This window comes from Limanda limanda, chromosome 1, assembly GCF_963576545.1.
Source record: "Limanda limanda chromosome 1, fLimLim1.1, whole genome shotgun sequence".
Classification (NCBI taxonomy): domain Eukaryota; kingdom Metazoa; phylum Chordata; class Actinopteri; order Pleuronectiformes; family Pleuronectidae; genus Limanda; species Limanda limanda.
The window spans coordinates 12,050,052-12,066,282 of record NC_083636.1 but is presented as its reverse complement, the minus strand read 5'-3'; the positions used below and the strand labels follow the sequence as shown (position 1 = coordinate 12,066,282).

The following is a 16,231-nucleotide window of genomic DNA, read 5'->3' as shown; positions in this document are numbered from 1 at the left end:
CTGGTTCACAAAACAAGTGATGCATCATTAGCTGTAATTTATTAATTTAAATACATATTTACATGTTAAAAAGCAATCAGCTGTGGGACATTCAGTGAAATGTAAATCAGCAGTATGGCAGGGGTGTATATTTATGTACGTTTGCTGTCAGTAGACTTGCAGTTCATCCAGCTGCTCGAGGAGAGCGTCTTTCTCCAGCTCCAACACGGAGATCTGACGATTCCTGTAGCTCACGCCCTGTAAAAGATGAGAAATGAAGTAAGTTAACCATGCACTGCCATAACACCCCCCCCCCCCCACACACACACACAAAAAGAAAAAATGCAAAACTTTATACAAAACAGATATTTAAAGCCTCTTTTTGATGCCTACAGATTTGTCTGAGATAAAGTAATGATTCTATATAAAGTTTAAGAAAACGAGTCAAACAGAAAAACTAAAATCCTTAGACCCAAGAACAACTCTTTATGGTCAATACATATCTAACTACTCTGCCTTCTTGACCATTATAAATCACCAGGTACTTGTTCTGTTTTCCTTACCTGAGTCAGTACTGAGTTGCGCCACCGGAGGTCACTGTCAGCCACAGTTTCAGGCAGAGAGGGGTTGCTGCTGCTCATCACGTTGGGCTCAGTCATCACAGAACCCAGGGAGCCGTTCACCCTCAGGATCCGAGACCTGAGGAGGCAGGAGCGAGTCTGGAGAGGGACGGAGAGGATAGTGAGAGGGACCAAGACCTGATCCATGAGATGATCATATTCAAAGGTCGATTATCAAAAGGAAAAGCAAAGAAAAACTTCTAACTGTTGGTTGTGGAGGGGTCGTCCACAAACCAGAAGTCTGGTGGTTTGATCCCATTCTCCCCCATTGTGCATGTCAAAGTGCCCTCGGGTAAGACACTGAAGCCCAGTGATCTGTGATAGAGAAAGTGCTGCACTGTATGAATGTATGTTAACGATAAAACTGTACTGTAAAGTGGGATGAGTGGTCATCAAGACTTAAGCACTATTTATAATTAAATGACCATTTAATGTGATATTTATTAAATGGATGTCTGTATTTTGTTCCCCTATTTCTCTGTAACCTAAACCAAATTGCCTTCAGGATCCATAAAGTTGTGTTGTATTGTATTAAACTTACTAACCAAACAGTTTGTGGATATTTATGGTTATTGTCTCCCCCACCTGAAATAAACAAGGTTTTAAGTTTTGTTTAAACTGCTCTTTACCTCAGCTGAATCTTCGTTGCAGGAGCAGAGCCTCGTTTTGGTCTCGATGTTGTCCTGCCGGGTTCGGTTCTCATGCAGCCGCTGGAGGTACCAGAATCGAGCCCTCTCTAGAATCTCCAGCCCAGACCACAGAGCGTCCTTCTCCCGCTCTAGATCCTTCAGGCGCTTAATCTGAAATAAGATGAACGATGATCAGGTACAAGGTCCAAATGCATTTAAATCTGTGTCCTGTAAACTCCACTCTGAACTGGACTAACTAAAAATGGAGTAGCCAAGAGGTTTTAAATATGCAAACCATAACACTCGTTCATTTCCTGTCATATTTCCGCTCTACTTTCTCATAAAGACCCATAAAATAACTAGAAATGTTAGAGATAAGTCATATACCCAGTTCTGTTTGTTTATATGTATATGGCCGACTAAACAATCTGGACCACTGCTGACCCGACTGGGCGGCCTGATGAAAAGTGACAGGCACAGTGCGGCCTGTTGTCTTCCAGAGGCCCCGAGGCTTTTGTCTCTGAGCGGAGCCAATCTACAGAGCAGCAGGGGGCCTTTTACTCCCATTGTCTACACTCAGCTGGACAACATGCACTTACAGGCCTGAACAGAGGTACAGTAACCGTTCTGCAGCAGGCAGGCAATCAGAAAACGTGGTGGTTCCACCTTTGGCATCATGAGGTCAGGGCGTTGTGATCACTTTGGTCATGTTACAGGAGGTCAGCAGGGAGCTATAGATTAGGAGGACATTAGAAACTCATGACACCATTGCATCACTGGTGAATGACTAATGTTGTCTATCTAAACATTTTCAGGTGATGCAGATAAGTTCCACTTTGGCGATTTTCACCGTTGTAAATCGAGAGTCGTGGAAACCGGGTTAGGTGCACTGAGGCTTTAGCAGAAGACTGTGAGGAGCAGACTTGACATGTGGGAATGTGTCACTGGTCTGACTGCAGCTGTGCTGCCTCCAAAACAACCCTCAGGGAGCACAAATGGAAAATCTGAGTATTTTTAGAGGAACACAAGCAGCATGAGATGTTACTTTCTGTTGGATTTGTATGAATAATTTACTTTCCCTTTTAAAGATCAGATTTTAAGACCATTTAAGGCAAATATTTTCTTTTAAAATGCACAAGAGATTAGAAAAGCTGTTAGGAGGGTTATGCTCTTTATATTAATAATATAATAAGAAGAGTTATGACTACATGTCACTGATTAGATACTTGTTCCTGTTTGATGGTTTGATTTTAAACAAGACTAAACAAAAACCAAAGGATGGATCATCATGAAACTAGGTGGAGGAAGTTGGGATTGGACAAGAAAGAACCCATTACATTCTGGTGCGGTTCCAGATCAGTGGGTGGATCCAGGATTTTTGTTTCTCTGTCTTTTAACATTGTGAGATAGGACGTATTTCAACATTTCCACCGTTTACGCAGAGAATAATCATTAAATCTTGATGAAAACAAATCCGGCACATTCTAGTTTCTATTTGATTTATATGAATATTTTCGTTTACCTTTAAACTAATTCAATCTGAAATTACATTGAGTGAAATTACCTCCTGATTGAACTAGATTAAAAAGGCTGAGGGTTAGGCTCTTGATATTAAGATCCAGTCAGACAAGTCAACATGCGATACTTCATAAGGAAATAAAACCTGTTCTCTCTGCATCAAAACAACCTGCCCTCCTTAGTAGTGAAGTAAAAAAAAATCACAATGCTATTAACTCGGTCCCTCTGAATTCAACTCTTTATCAACCCCCTATGTTTTAGTTTGAAAGACAGAAATAGAAATAGACCGATTTTCTCAAGATCCACAAATTATTCTCTGAGAAATCAGGTGAAAAATTGAAAGACCTCTTTCCTATAACATATCCTTCCACCACGCTCGTGGAAATTCGTCTGGTAGTTTCTGCACAATCCTGCTTACTATCAAACAACAGATTAAAACATACAAATCAGTGTTTCCCCATCTGAGTTATATTTCCTGGCTGTTTTGAGAGGCTCTGAAAAAAATGTCTTGGTAAATGAAATCTGCAGGACATACAACTTAAAAGAATCACTAAGTATTCAATAAGCACATTTTTCAATGATCAATTAATTGGCCTACTTAGATCATATTTAAGTAAAAATTCTCCTGCTGCAGTGTTTGGATTCAACGATTATAAAAATGATCAACAGTTTTTCAGCTCTAGTCAACACATGGTAACAGCCTTGTTTTTCTGCTGTTACTGTAGTGAGGCACTCCTTCCTACTGACTTGTACTTGCTTGTTTCCACTTACAATGAGATGTTTTACATATATGTACAGAACTGAATGTTGATTTTAGTCTCAGATTCAATCAGAAACATGAACAAAAAACGTCTTTCGGCACAAATATTTGTCACTTTTTATGGATTTTCTTTTAGTGTCAGTTAATATTGCAATGTAAAAGTTTTGAAAAGTAGAAGAGGTCAAAGGGACAACGTTGTCGTGGTCACACAAACATGAGAAGCAGTAAAGACTCAAGTTTAGCGATAAGTCAACATTTTGAAGTAAACTGACATGACAACAAAGTAATTTTGCCGACTGTTGATAAAAAACTGCTGAAAATACGGGAAGCAAAACACCTACGAATGCACAAGGTCGAATCACTGACTCACACACAGGGGAGTTGCAACTGATTACAATCACAACCACACACACACTATCACCCCCCCTCCTCACCCATAGGTAGAAGCGCAGTGCGTCCAGGCTGTAGAGGCTGTTCCTGAGTGGGATGATCACCACTGTGTAGGAGCCCGAGCTGGAGGGATGACAGGCCATGGAGAGGAGATCAGTCTCTACTGACGTCCAGGATACTGCCCCATACAGCCGCCTGCACAGCAAACAACAAACCACACGGGCTGACTCTGAATAATAGCACAGGGAGAGAATGAGTGTATGTGTGTGTGTGAGAGAGAGAGGGAGTGAGAGAGATAGAAGGCAGGAGTAGAAAAAAAAAGCAGCAGCACGATACACAGGCACAGGCAGCGTGGTGCCCCCGGGGCGAGGTAATGAAAAATTCCACATGTCACTGCCATGACTGGTTCATCGACATATAGTGGCGCACGCAAACACAGAGAGAGAGAGAGAGAGAGAGAGAGAGAGAGAGAGAGAGAGAGAGAGAGAGAGAGAGAGAGAGAGAGAGAGAGAGAGAGAGAGAGAGAGAAGGGAGGGTGAAACTGCCTGTTGGGTATCTGGTAAAAGAAAACAGAGTATGAGATATAGCAGGAAATGTGAGATTTAAGGGTGTAGATGAACAATATATGTGTCCTCATAAATCTCATTATTAAAGAAACAAAGGAGGAAAACAACAGAATTTTTAGCTTGAGCGTCGCCAGAAATCACATCAACCCTCAGCCGAGGTGGAGACTTGACTTTCCCTCTGCTCAATGAGAAGAGTGTACAGGTGTGTTATTTTCTCCCTGTCCCAACACATCCCTCATGTTGGAATGTGACATAACCTGGGGACGAGCGTGCCAGTGGAGGTCACAGCCCTATTAAATGGGAGAGCTGTGTTCATGAGAACAGAGAGGGGATGGATGCAGGGCGGAGTGCAGATGGATTTCAGCCACAGTGCATTGACATTGTTTCTGTCAGTGTCGGCACAGAAAATCCCTGGCACGTGTTTTTTTTATTACACCGCCTCAGGCCCAGCTGGCTGGTGGAGTAACACTGAATCATTTTAGTCTCGTCTCATATGTAGAAGAAGGCTGGGATTTCATGGAAGTGCTCATATCTTTTAGTGAAAGTATGTATACAACAATCTGTCTTATCCTTTAAAATGTACTTAATTATAAAAGTTAGAAATTCTCAATTATAATTTATCTTAAGATTGTTCTGACAGCATTTGACCATTTCTGCTCAAGCTGGAGTTACACTTCATGGACAGATAAGTCCAATATTTTCCAGTTTATTAATCCAGTACAAAGGAATAAAAAATAAAATTAAGGCACACAAATTACTATTAATAAATGACCTCGTCATCAGTTAGTTTTCACATTTATTTTAACTGTTTGCTGATGATAAATGTAAGAACACGACATAAGGCAACCATCTGTTTTGAAAACGTTGAAGATTTCACAGCATCTTTTATAACAATAATTAAAATAATAATATAACAATATTTGTATCGCGCTTATCTATTCAAGGTCACAAAGTGCTTAACACAAAATTCCATTGCAAAAATTAAGAATCGATTCCAACAATGTAAATTTTTCGCTTTTTACTAATGATAAAAAGATTTGTTGCAACCATTTTGGAACAAATGGATAAGTGGAGCTACTATCACTACGATTGAATGACAAGATGTAATAGAATCAAACTGCTCATCTTTCTGAGTGGACTTCAATGTGACAAACAACTGGAAACAGCTGCAGGTGACAGGAGAGAAATCTGTGTCAGTGGTTTCAGGGAAATCTGTGCTTGTGTCATGTTTTCACACACCACTAGGCAATAGAGTAGAAGTTTAAGTAGCATGAAATTTAAAGTAAAGTAGTTTGTAAAGTAGTTTGTACAAAAAAATAACCTTCAATGGCTGCGCTGGTAACTACTGAGAAGAACCTTTGATTCAGGTAATAATGGCCTGTTTCGTTTGCTCAAGTGTCAGTTACATCATACAAATCATACAGTTGAGACTTATACAGTTTCTAGCCACATTTTTACAATACACATTTTGAATATACAGTTATTAAATATATACTTTACCAGATAAAGGATTAATGTCATTGGATGATTATAAATGATCAGAGAAACTACCTTAGCAGACAAGAACAGCAGCGTGGCAACAGACCCTTGTAAACAGAACTTTCAGAACAGACAGTAAATAAATAATTGATCTAATAGACAGAGAGGTGACATGGGGACAGAATTGAGCTGCACTGTGGGGAATGTAGGACTCAGAGATTTTGTAATTTACCCGTTCTCAGGATCAATTAACCATCCCCCAGCTGAACGCGGTCGATGGTTGCAGTCAATACATCATATATTGAGCTTTGACTATCCAGCGGCTCAGTCTGTTTCTCCTGAGGATAAACCTCCCTGTTAAACTCTATCAGCACAGATCCAGCCCACTGAATGATTATATGCTGCAGTCCTGCTCTCTCACCAGCAGGGGACGCTCTAAATGAGGCTTAGTTCAGCGAACGCTGACAGTTTGTGTCTCCTGATATTTTCATTAGATCTTGCAGTTGTACCATCCACAAAACGCCAGGTGGCGCTCCACACTACGGATCCAGAGAGCTCAAAAGCATGTCAAGTGTTCTCAGCTTCTCTCCACCCTGAGCTGTGGTCCACTTCTGTTATTTTAACTTGCATAAGACGTGACATGTTCCAATAATAGGGCTCGTAGTTTAACTTCTACGTTACACACTGAAAAACAACGTGAACCTCATCTTATTGACTCAAGACGAAGAAACTAAACTGTCACTTTAATATGGATGATCCCTCAAGGCCCTGAAAGCTGCAGTTAGGTCATTTTCTCATGTGAGCACAGTTCACTGGAGCTGAGGCACGGGTGAAAACATGGGATTAAGCTGCTATAGAAGAAGGACTCTCTGAGCTGTAGCATCCCAGAGACGCAGCCTGAGGGGAACCCATGACCATGCATTATCTTATAAGACATGTGACCGTCATTGGAAAAGAGCCTTAAGCTCTAAAGGGTCTCCTGATATATTACGAAAACAGAACAATTATGTGTTCAACGGTACAGATTTAGCTGATTTATGACCTTTCTGGGAGTCAACACAGAGGTACAAGAGTTTTAAGGTGTTGAATTTATAATTCTTCTCACTTTATGGATGACCATCAACCTGAAAGTTCCCCGTTTTCACAAAGATGCACTAAGATCCCGCTAAGCTTCCTCCGGGCGCCCCCTAACAGGAAGTCCATCGTCAAACAAAACAGTTTAAATATATATACACGCAAGACACATTTCACACATGGATTCACATTGCCAGAGTGTATTCACAAGCTTTAAATACACACATTCATATCGTACACATACTGCAGTGAGATGTTCCCCTTCACTTTTTAGTCACTACTACTACTTTGCGGCCAAGAGTGGGCCCCTAGATGCTTCCTGTCTCACTCTTTCATACACACACACACACACACACACACACACACACACACACACACACACACACACACACACACACACACACACAGACACACACACACACACACACACACACAAACACACACACACACACACACACACACACACAAACACACACATAAACACACAAACACAGACACTTGCATATTTGTGTAAACCACAAAGAATGAGAATGACACACACAAACACACATGCACCCAAGCAGCTGGAATGTTATGCACCTACATTGTCTCACACACACTCATACACACATAGCCTCCACACACACACACACACACAATTGATACAATATTAGAGGCCAAAAGAAGCCTGGCGCTCCCTTCGCCTCTCCGGCTCACGCCAGCACTGGCCAGTCAAGGCTCACTGTTCCAGATCATAGCTCCCAGGAATCTTATCCAGATATGTAACCCCCTCAGACTCTCTCGCTCTCTGTCTCTGTCTCTCTCTCTCTCAAACACACATACACACACACACACTTACACAGGAATGATAGAAGTGTCTCTCGAGGGGCCTCATTAGAGACTGACGCTCACCTCCTTCTCTTGAGTCACAAACTCCCCACAGTGGATTTTTCAGAAAAACCAACGCAGTGCTAAATGGTGCTAAGATAAAACTTGGTTACTGGATATATTAATGCACCTGAGCAAGATTCTTAACATAGAACTTAGTGGCTGAAATCATAACTGGGCCTGTGAATGTATCCACACACCAAACTACTTTTTTTGAATACTTTTTATTTACTTTGGTATAAACAGTTTAAACCTTGATACACCTCCCCAACTTCTTGGTGGATGAATCCCTCATATGTGGCTCTCTTTTAGGTTTCTACATTTTTCCACCAGTTTAAAGTTATTCGATTTTTTATCGTTTTTCAGCACTCACTTGATATTTAAATGAAATACTGGGTAGTTTGCTACCCCACTTTCCCTTCCTTCTCCCATCTTGTTTAATTTTGTTTAATTACTGTTTTTTATTTTATTTACTAGTTACCTATCATAAGCACTGTAGCTATGTTTTGTTTTTGTCATCAGCCTGGGGTGTGTGTGGACTGGGACATAGTTGATGTAAAATTTAGTGATACACCTCTTTTTAAATTTTTTTCCCTTTAGAGAAGTAACTACTCAACATATCTGTACTAACCAACCTGGTAAAACGCATGTGCTATGTGTGTGCAGCTTATTAATGTCACATGGCTTCAGGGCTCTGCTCTTCACATTTTCCATTGTACAGCTTGGTTAGAGTCACCGGTTTCCCCCAGTGGGAATATTCTTTCAAAGAACACATTTCTAGGAAATACTCCTGAACAGGTTTTAACGCATTCTACCTTTTTTGTTCTTGACATTGTTTGTTACAGGTTCCGTCACACAACATTCTCTGAAGTCTTACCCACAAATCCAGCTGGAGTTGTTTCCAAACAATGGGCCCCGAGCACAGGGTCTCCAAATACCAACTACCCCCTTTAGAAAATTGGAGACCTCTTCTTTCCTCCTCTCTTCTACCATCTCTCACTTGCTTTCCCTCCTCACATGGTGATGCAAATTGTTTGGAGTATTCTTAAGACTCATTCTTCACTTTAACCACTGATGTTTTCAAATTACATTGTAATCCAGTCGTGGAGTGATCGATAAGGCTGCCAATCATGCACTTATATTCTCCAGTGATCACATCAGTCACATCAGTCAGAATTATAATAAACCTAAAGATTTCTGATCTGCCTTCTTGTGATTTAAAGCTAGAGCATTATTGTTTACAGGCCACACACATGCATGCGCACACACACACACACACATACACACACACACACACACACACACACACATAAAGTCCCCTCCTCATCTAATTAACCCCTCGCCAAGCCTCGTCACGCACTCATATCCGAAACTCCCAAATATATTCCATGTCCTCTCACTCCCTCTCTCACTCACAAACACACATATTGTCACGCTCAGCCCTACGAGGCCCGACACTGCACGGAGCCGAGCCAGATGTGAACCAGATGTTCCCAACAGATGCAGATAACGGCAAAAAAAACACATCAGCTGAAGTGTACCACCTTTTCACCTCAGCTGCACGCAGCAAAGACCAGAAGTCCTAGCCAGGAGCTCTGAAAGACACATACAGTATACTTGTATGTTTATAAGAATAATTCCTGCAGTTGCTTACATTACGTGGCATTGAAGATCAGTATACATTATCAGGCAATAGAGGTTTCATTTGGAAGCATCACTTAATGTAAAATGTTGCATTTCTTTAGTTGAAAGAGACATAATTGCTCTATTTTTGCTCGACTCTGACATAATGCTTCGTGTCTCCTTGGGTCTGACATTGAACAAGTCTCAAAGTCACTGGAGCGAGACCAAAACAAGTCCTGCTCATACACACAAATGCCAAAGGGACAAAAACAGAGGATCAATTTACACCCATCTCGCACCGCCCTTGAATCCATCCCCCTCCTTCTCTTCCTCCTGTTCCTCCTCTCCTCTGTTCACGCCCACAATCTGCAAAAACAATATTTCAAACAGCGTGATGTTATCACCTCGAACCACAGGCTGCACTGACAGGAACAAGAAGGGCCTTAAATGTACAGGTATGTGCACACATGGCGACACACACACACACATGAATGCTCAGACCGGCCACCAGTGCTTAAAGAAAATAAATATATACGTTACACCAGACCCCCCCAAGGCAAGCCCCCCGAGGAACCCCCCAAAGCAAACACAGTGAGCAAGGGTCTTCTTGGGCACATTTCATCTTAAACCCGTTCACCCTGACACACAGGCTCCCCTGGTGAACCCCTGACAATATCCAGCTGCCAGCGAGCAGCAGCAGCCCCCCTCTGCACCCCGCGTTTCTGCAGACCTTCCCCAAACACACACACAATCTCTTACACACACACACGTATGAAATCAGAGCACAGCTCTCTCCTCCGCCCTCCCCCACAACCCCACCTGTGGCCTCCACAGCTGGGCGAACGCTCCCATGGAAACACATCCCACTTGCGTATGGAGTGTGTGTGAATGTGTGTGTGTGAGAGATTTTAGGGTTCACTGACTTTTATTCCTCTGTGTGTTTGCCGCCCCTCCCCCTCTCACAGGGTTCAAAGTTCCAAATTTAGTTTACACCCCAGGGATCATTTGTGTTTATAAAAAGCATATTGTGTTGCTGTGGGTATCCCGGCCCGGATAATAAATGTCTCTATCTATATCTCAATGAGAACAGATTCAATTATTTATAAGAGGAAAAATGTGTAGACATGTAGGTTAACCTCCCCGCCTCATGATTTCGTGACACTTCTACTTAGTCTGTGAAAGAACATTACAAGGGAAACTTCTTAGAAAGATATTAGACATGTATCAAAAATATAATCACCATGTTAACACCTATATATCTGCTTTGGAAACTTCAGACAGACTCAAATACAAACGTGTACAAAGAGGAAATTGTAACAGCGGATATCAATCCTCTAACAAAACTGCCAATAAATCAATTAAGCATTTTCTCTTAACATGTTGAGCTGTGGTGAGACTTTACAGGCAAACATGAAACTAAATATATGCATTGGAAATGTTTTGAGATTTGGGGTTATTTTGATTATTTTTTTATTAATGGAGAGAAAATGTCTAAAATACATGTTTAGATTTTTATTTGACTCCAATCTTCTTCTGTAGATTTAAAGTTACATCACTCTCTGTCTTTAAAGGTGTGTAAAGGGGTTTGTTGACATGTTATCCATATAGGTGCACTTATAAAATGTGTTATGTGTACAAGATCTAATGTGATGTCAACAAAGTGAAACAAGATATTCTAAAGCCTCATCCATTGTTCAAATGTTTGTTTTGATACAACTTAGTGCATATACACTAAGCAACTGCTTTATTTTCATAGTTAAATATGATGTTTCAGAAAATGATAAGTAGTCTGCAGAGAAGCTTCATGGTGATATGTTCTCATCAACATTTTTACCCTGTATGTGGAAGTGTAGTTAAAGGTTCAGAATTACACTGATATCTAATGGTGAAGTTGCAGGTTGCAACCTCCCCTTCCAAACATGAGAGAGAACCTGTGGTAGCCTTCAGATGTCCTAAAAACTCAAAGGTTGTGTAGTTTTTCCAGTCTAGGCTAATCCGTAAAGAGTACCTGCTCCCGATGTAAATATAAAGGGCCCATTCTAGGGTAAAGAAAACAACCATTAGTACAATTGCATAGTGAAAACATCCCTCTCACCTAAATCCTACACCCTGGACCTTTAGACATGCTGCGAACTAGAGCAATTAAAGGCTGTTGAAACAACAGGAACAAAATATGTCAAACGTTGTATTTAACTTAAAAAAACAAATTGAAATTCCTGTATAACCAGTTTGTCTCCAGTTCCATGTGGACTGGGATCAGTTAATTTGACCAATAACCTCTGCACTGTTATAGCCTCCTGGAATCCTACAACGCGGTGCATCGCTTGTTGTTGGTTAGATCTCCATCTAGAGTTTACTTGTTTGCATATATACATACATGTTTGCATGTCAGCACATATGGACGCCCTGATCAGATGCAATAAATTAAGTTTGCAGATAAAAACAGCACATTCATGTCCCTAATCAGCAGTGAGCAGCTTTAAAAGCTTGACTGAACGATGCTTCACACTTTTCTTTCTCTTTCACCTCCTTTAGTTTGGATCGTTGCTCATTTTGATCCATGTCAAGTCTCTCACTCACGATTTGCTGTGGTACTTGAGGAAATAATGTCTGACGTAAACAATCTACATGTCTGCGACGAGCCTCTTCTCAGTATTTGCTCCCGCAACTGAGGGGTAGAAGGATGTGGAAAGCCCCACGCTGCACCTGTGAACCAACACCGCCGCCTCCTCTTCCTGTTCTCTTCGTCACAGCTTCCCCTTCACCAGAGACTTCCTGTTCTTTTCAGACTGCCACATGGTACGGTGCATCCTCTAATCTTGGTGTTTCGGTAGAGAGCAGCTTTAGCACTAAACTCTGAGTTTCAGGCTTTCAGGTGAGCCAGTATTTCCTCTGCCCCTCAAATCCGGAGTGAAACCAAACACCTTTTTAAATTTTTAACAACAGTAAAGGGGGGGAAGTTTTACTATCGATATTAGATGCTTACAGTTGGGCTTTCAAGAGAATTTTTTTTACCATCCTTGTTACCTCTGCAAAGGAGGCGTTTTTCACCCCATTGGTTTGCCTCGTGCAAAACTGTCTGAACGGATTTCCATGAAACTTGGTGAAAGGATGAATCATGAGCTCACTTCTCTTCTGTAAATGGCGTGAGACAGGACGTTCTTTTGACATTTTCACAGTTTTCCAGGGGAATAAATCATGGACCTTAGATTTTTTTTAAAACAGTCTTTTTTAAAGCCGTTTGAGATATAGGGACCTGGCCAGAGAAATTCTGCAGAAAGTCTGGAAGCTTTCACTCAGACTTTAGCATTAACACAGACTTGCTCATTCTGTGTGACCGTGCCCTGCATGAAGTCTACCCTTGTTGATTTTAATCATTATTTGATTCGCCTATTATTGTATATTATTTTATTGATGTCCTGAAATTTCGCTGTTTTTAATTTGTATTTCTGTTAAGTGTCCTTGAGTGTCTTGAAAAGTGCCCATAAATAAAATTATTATCATTATTTATTAAGGCGTCAAGGAATTGTGGGAAATCCACTTTATCGCTTTCTTCCTGAGAACAGCATGAGAAGATCGCTCTCTCCTTGCTGCGCGCTAAAAATAATAAACCACAAATTTCAATTTGAACACTTTGTTTTGAGTGAACTTCTGCAGATCTTGTTTTTCTTCTGTCTGAGTCCACATGGTCGACGTTCCCCCTGTTTTCACTACGAGCTTTTGTCATTATGCTACCAGCATCATATGTGTGGTATCACTCTTCTCATCTAACTCTCCACAATAAAGTAACTACACTGATTTCCCGAGATATTAATCTCTTCATTCATTAAGAGTGAGACCGACTCATAAAGGAGTTTAAATGTGGGGATCTGGTTACTAAAGTCAATGTAAACACATTCATATTCTGTGTTGCTGTTGCTTGTTTTTAACTAAATTAAACTAAATTACTGCAAGAATACATAAAACGAATCATTCAACGTTTGAATCCCTTTCATTCGCAAGCAGCATCCTTAAATAATCTGTATCGTTCTACTCCTGATCTGATTTTACATTTCATAACTTCCAACTGATTAACACTCAAATATTTTCCTTTAACAACAGACTCATCAAGGTGTTTAAATGTGGGTATCTAGTTGTTAAAGTCACTTTAAACACTTAAAAGAGCCCAAAGGCTCCTTATGACACATTTATTTCGTCTTAACTCCATTTTCTGTGTCGCATGTTGCTTGGTTTTGAACTAATTTCCCCATCAGTATCCTCTGTAGTACATCAAATCCATGCAGGGTTCGAGCACGCAAATAGCTCCTAACAGCCTCACTGACGTCTTCTTTGTTTGCCTTATTCCACAGTAATTTAGAAGCACTGGAATGAAAAAGAGGTGAATCAGGGTTTTTTTGGACTCATGATGCTCCCCAGGACATGTCCCATCATCCTCTGACCCCAGAGTCACACGGTTACTATGTGACTGTTGTTTTACATTCGCACACACTATAACTCATTCAGAGGGGGCACTGACCGTGGAGACGAGACAATGGGCTTAATGACTGCAATAACCAACTGTAACACAACAACGCAGGATTAAGGGTGGATGTGGGGGGGGGGGGGGGGGGGAGCACCAAAACAAATACACACACACAGCACTGTAGACAACAAGGAGAGGATTAGGAATTTAATGAAGAACAATAACTGTGAATACAGGTCACAGAGCTGAACTAACAGTGAGGGATGATTCTGCAGAGGCCTCATTGTCTCCTGTCACGTATGACACAGTATAAAGAGACGTCGAATCACCCAGATTAGAGGGGCATTAGGGAATTGGGGCACAACCCTAATTTGACTATTAAGTGTCATGATGGGAGCGAAACTCAGCACTGAGAGGGTTTGTGCTGACGAGGTGACGTCAGCGGAGGAGCAGATTATCCATCGAGACATATTTTTTTAATTAAGAGACTTATCATTGCTCCCTCGCCTAATCACGCCCATACAGTCCCTTAATAATCCAAGTAAATTAGATCCAAGATTGAGATTTATTCAAACTTGTAATGCACTTTGTTGCATGGTTAATTTGCTTTGAGCCTTATCACGACTGTTTTCTTGTTTTCCCCCTCACGGGAAAATATGACGTTCCTCAGCCAGGAAACATCCCATAAGCTGCTTTCAGACATGCACTGAACTCTGCAGTCCCTCCGTATTTTCTCCAGAGGAGGTGCATGATTTAACGCAAATGTCTGAGACACTCTGTGGTCTCTTCAGACTTTATCCGCCTGACCTAGTATAAAGTCTGTAGAAATCACAGCAGGGGATCCCAAGCTGGATTTACTTAAACAGTTCTTATCATAATTTGTGCTTAATTGAAAAAATTAATTTGATTAGAGTGAAATGGTGTTGGTACTGAAAACCTGGAATAACCTCTCTGAATGTGGGGCGGTGTGCAGGCCTCAAAGATGACTCTTATGTCACTGAAAGGCTATGCAACAATAAGACTGCTCCCTGTGTAATGTATGAATAAAATATAACACAGAGCCTGTGTAATTATAGGAAACAGGAGAGCCTATATTCACAACGGCAGGAGGAAAGAGCGGCCCACAGCGCAGCATAATAAGTATTGAAAATGGGTAATGGGAAGCAGGTGATGTCATATATAGAGGAAATTGAGCTGCCATTAAATAATTGTAAATAAGGATTTTGTCAAAGTCTTAAAAAAAAAGAAAAGAGGGGATGGGTGAAATTTAAAATTCATGATGATTAAAGGGGTCAATACTCAGCAATTTATACATGGAAAAGTGAGACCTTGTTTCTTATCACATCGTATCTTATCACATTATATTGCATCTTATCGCATAGTATTGCATCACATTGTATCCCATAGTACCACATGGATGTGCCCTGTCACGATGCAGCCCAACGTGACTGGAATACGTGCACGAGGTGCCAAAGCAAAACGTGATGCAAGGGCCCCACGAGGATGTGTGTCACATTTTAGGCAGAGCAGGAAATGGCGCCACTGCCAAGTTATCTGACCTACAACTAGATAGATAGATAGATAGATAGATAGATAGATAGATAGATAGATAGAGTACTTTATTCATCCCCGAAGGGAAATTAAGTTGTCATAGCAGTCGGTATATTTGAATACAATAAAATACAATACAATACAATAGAATAAAATTAAAAATATTGAGGTAGAAAGAATAAAAAACAGAAGCACCAGATAAAATACAATAAAATAGGTAGATAAGGTGCAGTGTCAAGATGATGATAATACTGATGATATGATGGTAATGGTATTGTTAGAATACAATAAAATAGGTAGATAAGGTGCATTGGCAAGATGATGGTAAAAAGTACTGATGATATGATGGTAATGGTATGAGAACACTAGGGGCGCGGCGGAGGGAAGGAGCAACAGGTTTCTGCAACAGGAGCGCACAGGGAAGCGTTGTATAACATGATTTCCATGCGTGCATTCACACTTCATAATCCTACATATATGAGTAATAAACTAAATAATGGTGCCCCCCCCCCCCGTCGTTTTGGCGTGTTTAGTCTTTGCATTCTGCAGCGATCACCCTATGCTCACTGCGCTGTCGTCAGAGCTTATCGGGTTGTTGTTTACCTCCTGGCTCCACTCCGGGACTCCCGACTGTTATGAAGGGAGTCACGTGACCCCGACTCCTACCCTCGGGCCCGCCCCTCCCAGTGAGTCCACAACAAACACGTCGCAGA

The 16,231-nt window shown here is 41.1% G+C and overlaps 1 protein-coding gene across 1 annotated transcript; it reads right to left on the bottom strand.

The window, feature by feature from the left end:
* Window positions 1-147: 147 nt before the first annotated feature.
* Window positions 148-4,039, bottom strand: sapcd1 (suppressor APC domain containing 1). The gene is made up of 4 exons (XM_061080618.1): window positions 3,941-4,039; window positions 1,229-1,399; window positions 543-698; window positions 148-237 (listed from the first exon to the last, which is right to left on the bottom strand). Exons 1-4 carry the CDS (start codon window positions 4,037-4,039, stop codon window positions 148-150), a joined length of 516 nt encoding a protein of 171 aa, XP_060936601.1.
* Window positions 4,040-16,231: the final 12,192 nt, after the last annotated feature.